Raw genomic sequence first — 7,747 nt, 5'->3', positions numbered from 1 at the left:
TAGAGATATTCTTGAGAACATTCTTTAAGTGATGCAAATGTTATGAATTATGTAAATTAAATACTGATGTCTGGACTCAAAGCCCCAAGAGTCTTAATTTTCCTCCTCCAAATTTAGTCAGGAGTGTCAGAGGTTTAACACAAAGGCTATGTTCCAATTTCCACACTAGAGTAGAGCCATGTATTGGCCGTGCATTCTAAGTTGTATGCTAGACACTGAAACGGAGCCAAAATCTTGTCTCCCATAGGCCTTGTCTGTCTGTCCTATACTCACTGGTCAGTCTGCCTATCCACCTCACTGTTCTGGCCACCAAACAGACAGACAACCATTTGTTTCTAGAAATCCTTTTTAATAAATCAGTACAAAAATACACTACATAACGTCATTCAAAGAATCTCAGGAATTCCCCCGATCCTCCTCCTCCTCCTCCTTCTCCCCATTGGTCAACTCGACACAATACACAAAGTCGTTACGACATCCCATCACAAGGGAGCGCTCCCACACCACAGGAGATGAGAAGAGCTCCCCGGGGAGAGGGAGTGAGGCTCTCAGTGTTCCGTCCTCTCCGTCCACCACCCAGAGTGTCCCGTCTGTGGAGGCTAGGCCCACCAGCGGACCCCCCCTCCTGCCCTGCCAGGGAGGGCCATCGAACACACAGGGGCTGGAGTACACCCGACCCGAGGTCTGGAAACGCCACACCAACGAACCGTCTCCACAGTCCAGGCAGTACGCGCACCCGTCATGCGACCCGCACACGACCCTCCGCCCGTCTAACGCGAGGCACGGGGACGAGAAGACCGGCCCGCCGGTGGCAAACTTCCAGAGCTGTCGGAGGAAGAAACAGAATCAACACCCGAGTGTGAACTCAACAGAAACAGGTTTTGTTGGGAAAATATGATGTTGAAGAGAACGAATAAATGACCAGAATATTTGGTGCGTCATCGGTCCTCTCTCCTATCATCGGTCCTCTATTCCTTGCATCCTCCCTTCCTCACTTCCTATGCATTGAAGGAGAAGATCTGAAGGTTCCTCAACTTAGATCTTCTCCAATGCTTTTTCAGAAGGAAGCGAGAAGAGAAGATGCGACGAATAGAAGAAAGACGCCCCCCCATACGTCTCAGACGAAGCCTCCCCTCTCACCATTTCCCCCGTGAGACTGAAGCAGCAGATGTTCCCGTCCGTAGAACCGATGAGGACGTGACTGGAGGAGCAGCACGGGGACGAGAAGAAGGGAGTCTCTCTGGAATACGTCCACAAGACGCTACCACTGTCCTGTAACGGAGAGTCTCTGTCTTTCTTACTCACTCAACAGCAGTGCTGCTTCTGCGCAGCATATTAAAAGAGCACTTCACCAGTTATTTCCACAGACCCCTAAATAAGCATGTGAATGACAGGTAATGTTGGCTGTCACACAGTTGTCGGTTTGTACATCATGTAATACGGTCAACAAGACTAACAGAGTCCCACTTTTCCCACTCACACACCCCAAGTACATGTTGTGTATTAGTGTGTGTGTGTGTACTCACAGGGTTGAGACAGAGGAGGTTCCCCCCCAGCGTGGCCACGTACAGCTGTCTGAGGGAGGGGTGGAGACGCGGCGAGGAGAACACAGCCCCGCCCCCACAGTGGCGCTTCCACACACACTGGCCAGTCTGTAATACACACACACATCGTTTTAACATGTTATCTTAAATGTACACTTGGAAGAAAGGTGCGCACACACATACTGTACATACACGCACACACAGTACTTGTGGGTTCAGGACAAACAGGTGAGCCCACCATCACCCACCCACCCACCCACCCACCCACACCCACACACCCACACCCACACCCACACCCACACCCACACCCACACCCACACCACACACACACACACACACACACACACACACACACACACACACACACACACACACACACACACACACACACACACCTGTGGGTCCAGGGCATAAACGTGTCCATCATGTGAGCCCACCACCACCAGGCCTGTGAGGGGGTCTACGGTGGGACAGCTCTTCACTGCGTCTCCCGTTTCAAACACCCACCTCTTCTCCCCAGACCTCACACACAGGAAATACACACTACCGTCGTAACACCCTTAAAACAGAAACAATAAAAACATACCATGTCATCTACCAGCAATGTAGAATGGACATCTAGGGGCTTGGATATTTTCCTTTCCTTTGAATTGCGTAACCAGCCCAGCCTCAGCTCAGCTCAGCTCAGCTCGGTTAGGTTAGGCTCTGTAGTGTAAATCACGGTATAGACACTAAAATACAGACTCAAAGGGGATTTACACACTACAGGGCCCACCCGAACCATACTGTGCTGGGCTGGCTTCGATATTTCCTACTATTTCAGCAACTATGGTGGATGAGTAACCAGACTAGCTCAATACAGTACAGCTTAGCTTGACTCAGTTTGGTTTGGCACTTTAGTGTGAATGAGGCTTTATTGTGGATACTGACCTACCACTACAAGGGCTCCGCATCGGGACACAGCGGCTGAGGACTCGATCCTGTCTCCTAATACCCGCTCCCACAGGAGCCCCCCGGTGGCCAGGTCCAGGGCCTGCATCCTGTGGGAGTGTGAGCCGATGAACACGGTGGTCCTGGCCGGGCAGCTGCCTGAGGAGGCCCCCTCTGGTCCTCTCTGCACCAGCAGGACAGGAGAGGCGTCCACACACTTGCCTGTGTCTGAGGTCCAGCTCACCCTCAGTCCCAGTCTCACAGCACTGGCCTCTCCACCGCCACTGACACACAGCTCATTGGCTCCCACTGTACAGGAGTGACTGGATTCTGTACTCTCATTGGCGACTGTCGCCTGCTGTGTCGGTGTGCTTTCTGTTCTTATGATTGGTCCCTCTGCGGTGTCGGAGTGGGAGTTTTCATCGGTTATTTTAAAAGAGTCTGAGTGACTCATCTCTACGACCTCCCCTGCCCTCCTCAACACCGTGTATCTCACCGCCGTCTTCACGGAGGAAACTTCATTTCCCAGCAGCCTCTCTGCGGCTGTGGTAGAGTGAGGGTCCGTGAGCTGTCTCTTGGGTCGTGCTGAGGAGAAAGGATCGTCAGCTCGCCGTTTCTTGACCACGGGCTGGGATGATGATGATGTCATGGGATGAGTCAGCGTTTCCATGGAAACGTGGCGTAGTACGTCCGAGAAGGATCCGTCCAGTAGAACCTCCAAAAGTCCTGATGACGAGGTCCCTCCTCCAACAGTGTTAGTGATGTCATTGCAGAGACGCAATGCTTGGAGGGAGTCTCCTCCGCCGAACAGGAAGTTGGAATCCTCCTTGACAGCCGCGTCCTTGGCAAGGCCTAAAGTCTCCTGACATATAGAAGCATACCCACACCATCAGATAAACGTACCAACGACATTCGAACGAACGGGAAAACGTTATCGGCACCATGTTAGGCATTATATCAAACATGAAAAAATAATCTGATCTAATGTTGGATAGCAGTTACCCTCCATAGAGCCTTAAGTCTCTCTCCCAGAGTTTCTACGTTCCCCAATGGACCACGGGACTCTGCCATTGCTCTTTGTCTCTGGTAGATCTTCAGAAGTTCACCCATAGACACTTTTCCTGCAAAAAAAACAACAAAACCGAGAACAAGACTACCATGGACATGATACATACAACACTCAAATGATCCAAGAATCTGTGAAATTTATTTCAAGAATGCAGCGTTTGCAGAGGACGGGGCCTAAGGTGTGGTGGTGGGTAGGGATGAGATGTTTGTTGTTGCGACAGAATGTTGTCTCACCATGTGAGGACAGCGGTAAAGCTGGGACCAGCACCAGAGTGTCTGGTACGCTGTGACTGGGCAGGAGTTGAGATAACCTCTGAAGGACGGCCCTCTGCAGGTCTCTAGTAGCAGAAACCATCTCTTCATGGTCACGATGAGCTGGGTAGGGGGAGCGGGTGGCCAGGTCTCCCTGATCACCACTAGGGGGCAGGGAGGAGCCGCGATCTGCCTGCTGTTCTACAGATGAGGAGGTAGGGGACGCCGATGCCTTTGGGCCCCCAGGTGGAGTGGTGGCCACAACAAAGGCGACCAGCCGAGAGCCTTTATACAGGTCCACTGCACAGGCCTCCACCTGGGGCAGACTCATGAGAACCTGGGGGAGGTGTGGAGGATGGAGAGAGCAGTGAGGATGGAGGATGGAGAGAGGAGGGAGGTATGGAGGATGGAGAGAGGAATGGAGGATGGAGAGGGAAATGAGGATGGAGAGAGGAGGGAGGATGGAGAGAGAAGGGAGGTATGGAGGATGGGGAGAGGAGTGAGCGGAAGTGGGAGGATACGACAGCAACATTGATAGGACTGGATAACATGAAGTTATTATTATATTATTCTTGGATTTAAAGAAGCTAAATGGTATTTTATGTATGATGCTATTCATGCAAAATAGCATTGTACAATCTATGCCACTAATCTGTTTAGAGGAAATGAGGGCATGCTGATTGGAGGCGTTCTCACTTGCTGCACGTTGTCCAGGTGCACACGTTGTCCGTGGCGTTTGGCCAGCCGGTCCCGCCGGCCCAGGTAGTAGAGGTGCGTGTCCTTCACCTGAACCCAGTCTCCTGTCCCCCGCATGGTCCCAGGGAGAACGGTCACCTCGTCATCTAGAAGACACACTCTGTCCTTTCCACCTGCACGGAAGATCGTTGTTATAGCACAAACCGACAGGCGAATCGACTGTGTGTGTGTGTGTGTGTGTGTGTGTGTGTGTGTGTGTGTGTGTGTGTGTGTGTGTGTGTGTGTTTATGACTTGTTGGTTCATGCTCTCTTTAATATCTAAGGCAATAAATAAAGGCGTCTGCTAAATGCCATAAAAGTAAATGTGTGTGTGTGTGTGTATGTGTGAGACTTGTTGGTTCATGCTCTCTTTAATATCTAAGACTGAATCCACTGTTTTTGTGTGTGTGTCTTTCTGTGTGTTGTTGTGTGCATGCATGCATTGTGTGTGTGTGCCCACCTATGAACACCTGGCCTTCGCCCTCTGTGATAACACAGCCATGTTGGTCTCTTACTTCCACAGTCGTGCCCATCAGTGGGGCTCCGAGGGGCACAGAGGCTTCTGGACTGTGAGATGGACATGTACAAACAACTACATCACCACCACAGTCATACAATTGGGTAAAACTGAACTAGGATACGAATACACATCTGATACACAGTTGTAATTAGTTGGAGAGAAGAAGAATGTTGTGTTGTGGGGTTTGGGGGCGCATGGTCGGGGGTTTGTAGGTAATGACCATTACCACCAGAGGTCAGGGGTGTCACTCACAGACTAGTGGACTGCAGGAGGTTCTCTGGGAACTCGTAGCAGCAAGCCCAGCAAGACACCTCCGTGATGCCGTAGATGTTGTAAACGTGAGTACGGTTCCCCTCCTGCCTCCAGCTTCGCAGCACGGCCGGGGAGGGGCAGGCCTCGCCCCCCAGGGCTAAGACACGCAGGGAGGAGCCAGCAGACAGCACCTTCTCCTGCAGGGCACGCCGACCAAATCGCCCGAGCAGAGTGGGTGTCACCTGAGGGGGATAAAACACACATTGTGCCCCTGAAATACTTACATTGCTACAGATATGGTGAAAACGTAGTTAAACATTCATGTTTATATTTATTCACCTGTAAAACGGTCGTCCGGTGTGTCGTGAACAGCACATGAGCCAGTCTGTTGGGCATTCTTTTAACCACCGTGGGGACGATGAGGAGGCGTGCCCCTGACGACAAGGCCAAGAATATCTCCACCACCGAGGGGTCAAAGGTCAAGGGAGAGGCCAAGAACACCACGTCGTCTGCAGTCATCTTATAAACAGAACTGAAGAGGAGGACAAAAGAGAAAATCCTTTTTACAGACAACAAAGAGTGAAAACTGTCAATACAAATCAGTCACACAAATAAAGACAACAGAGACATAGGTATTACACACATGAAACTTGAACGGGGGATTGGCGTGCTTAACTCACTGAAAACATTTTGTTGGGTGCAGGGTCTGGAATCTTTGTTTTAGTTCTAATTCATAATAATAGCAGTAGTCAAATGGACACATTTCACCTATGCCTTCCTCATTGTTTCATTACACTGGTGGTGCCATCATCTCACTAACTAAACAGCTATAGAGCTTGTATCGATCCTACACGTACCATTACAAAAAAGCCAACAACACATTCATATCAATGACAAACCTGCACATACTAACCGGAGATGCAATATGTTGGGCACGATACACTTATGTGGTACCCTCACGATCTTGGGAAGCCCCGTTGTTCCAGATGTATGTAATATGTACGCTAGCGCCCCCTTGTTGACACTCTTTGGCACTGCAGCTAGTGCAGAAAAGTCTACATTTGCCTCTTCTCTGAGTGCTGTGTTGGTAACTGCCTTGGCTTCTGTAACTTCATCCTGGACATGGTCTGTCATTAGACTCTGCTGTACTCGAACGAGGGTTAGGTTGTGTTTAGACCAGACTGCACGCACCTCTATTAACATGAGGTTGGAAAATGACCTCTTGAATTTCTAGGGAAAAGACAGAAAAATCATCAGAAATTACACCATATGAATATACGTTACACCATCATTTCACTGGGGGGTCGTAAAATGAGTTCATGTTCAAAGGAGTGTAGAAACATGTATGATCAACTTTGAGGTACACACTCTTTTTACAAAGTCATCCATTTAGTTCAACAGCATAGTCATGTCTAACAGAGTCAATTTGATTCAAGCTGATGTGGTCTGGTGACTTGGTAAAAGGTACTTTGCCATCAAAATTGCCTACATCTCTATGGATCTTGTCTGAATAACCATTAGAGGAGCAGAGTCTTCCATTCTGCTTATCTTTTCAACCTCAAATATATATACACATTCAGGTATATACTCATTAATGCTTCATGTAAGCACCTTACCTGCAACAGATCACTCTGAAGAACACAGAACTCCAGCCCACACCGTGCCATAACGCGGGCAGACAGCTGTGCCGGGGCCTCTGGGTTAAGTGGTACATATGCAGCAGGTAACTGGAGGATGCTGGCATTGACAAACACATTATTATTCACTATGGGCAATGCTTACAGTTCATTTCACTGTAGATGAATATGCACTACACTTATATCATATTTTAAACTACAAGTTTAGTATTACACTCCATTGAGTCCCAGCCTGAAGTGTTATCCTTCGGCAACCTGATTTATATCTGTCTATGTCTATCTATGGTTAACTTACTAGCTACGTCCTACGGTGATGGTCATGTGGCTAAACATACCTCAGAATCCAAATAGGCAGGTGGACATCTGTGTGACAATACAATGCAATTACATGTATATGCATGCACTGCTTCTGTAGATGATGAGTTAAGTCATTCCCAAGCGCAACGATGTCGTTGTAGCTTAGAGACACAGGACCTGCTGATGAGCCACTGTCGTATGTGACAGCTATTCTCGCACTATGTAAGGAGGCCGCTGCGAGCACCATATCTTGAAGCATTTTCCGTTCCATCTCAGAGCACTAATTAGCGGCTGTAAAATGCATGTTATAAACAGCTTTGTACGTCTAATAATAATTTTAAAAAGTTGAACGCTTCTCGATGTGATAGCATAGTATGCGTATGCGTTGTTGTGATGTTGTGTCGCGTAAAGATGACAGTGTTCAAAACGTTGCGTCATACTTAGGCGCTATCCAATCACGTGTCTTTATTTTCAAAATGAATTTTTGCCCGCGCAGATGTTCTTTTTGAGGT

General features: G+C 48.9%; 1 protein-coding gene across 2 annotated transcripts; it reads right to left on the bottom strand.

Moving 5' to 3' along the window:
- Positions 1 to 338: 338 nt before the first annotated feature.
- aasdh (aminoadipate-semialdehyde dehydrogenase) lies at positions 339 to 7,625 on the bottom strand. 2 transcript variants are annotated; one of them, XM_083671992.1, is made up of 14 exons: positions 7,274 to 7,625; positions 6,918 to 7,038; positions 6,215 to 6,531; positions 5,641 to 5,833; positions 5,302 to 5,543; positions 4,990 to 5,096; positions 4,491 to 4,663; positions 3,777 to 4,131; positions 3,477 to 3,595; positions 2,475 to 3,336; positions 1,940 to 2,103; positions 1,527 to 1,652; positions 1,141 to 1,272; positions 339 to 825 (listed from the first exon to the last, which is right to left on the bottom strand). In XM_083671992.1, the coding sequence occupies exons 1-14, from the start codon at positions 7,504 to 7,506 to the stop codon at positions 397 to 399; spliced, it is 3,573 nt and encodes a 1,190-aa protein (XP_083528118.1). In that variant the 5' UTR covers positions 7,507 to 7,625; the 3' UTR covers positions 339 to 396. The 2 variants fall into 2 exon arrangements, with proteins under 2 accessions (XP_083528118.1, XP_083528119.1); XM_083671993.1 differs by lacking the exons at positions 6,918 to 7,038; positions 7,274 to 7,625 and having other exon boundaries at positions 6,201 to 6,275.
- Between the last annotated feature and the right edge of the window lie 122 nt (positions 7,626 to 7,747).

The sequence above is a fragment of the Argentina silus genome (assembly GCF_951799395.1).
Source record: "Argentina silus genome assembly, chromosome: 6".
Lineage (NCBI taxonomy): Eukaryota > Metazoa > Chordata > Actinopteri > Argentiniformes > Argentinidae > Argentina > Argentina silus.
The sequence above is the reverse complement of the archived record's forward strand: the minus strand, read 5'-3'. Positions and strand labels throughout refer to the sequence as shown.

Bases quoted from the DNA above. Each gene is read 5' to 3' on its own strand.
- aasdh (XM_083671992.1), bottom strand. From the start codon at position 7,506: ATGGAACGGAAAATGCTTCAAGATATGGTGCTCGCAGCGGCCTCCTTA. The intron at 7,039-7,273 runs GTATGTTTAGCC...TGTCAATGCCAG, and splicing joins CTGCCTATTTGGATTCTGAG to CATCCTCCAGTTACCTGCTG. The intron at 3,596-3,776 runs GTGAGACAACAT...TTTTTTTTGCAG, and splicing joins TTTACCGCTGTCCTCACATG to GAAAAGTGTCTATGGGTGAA.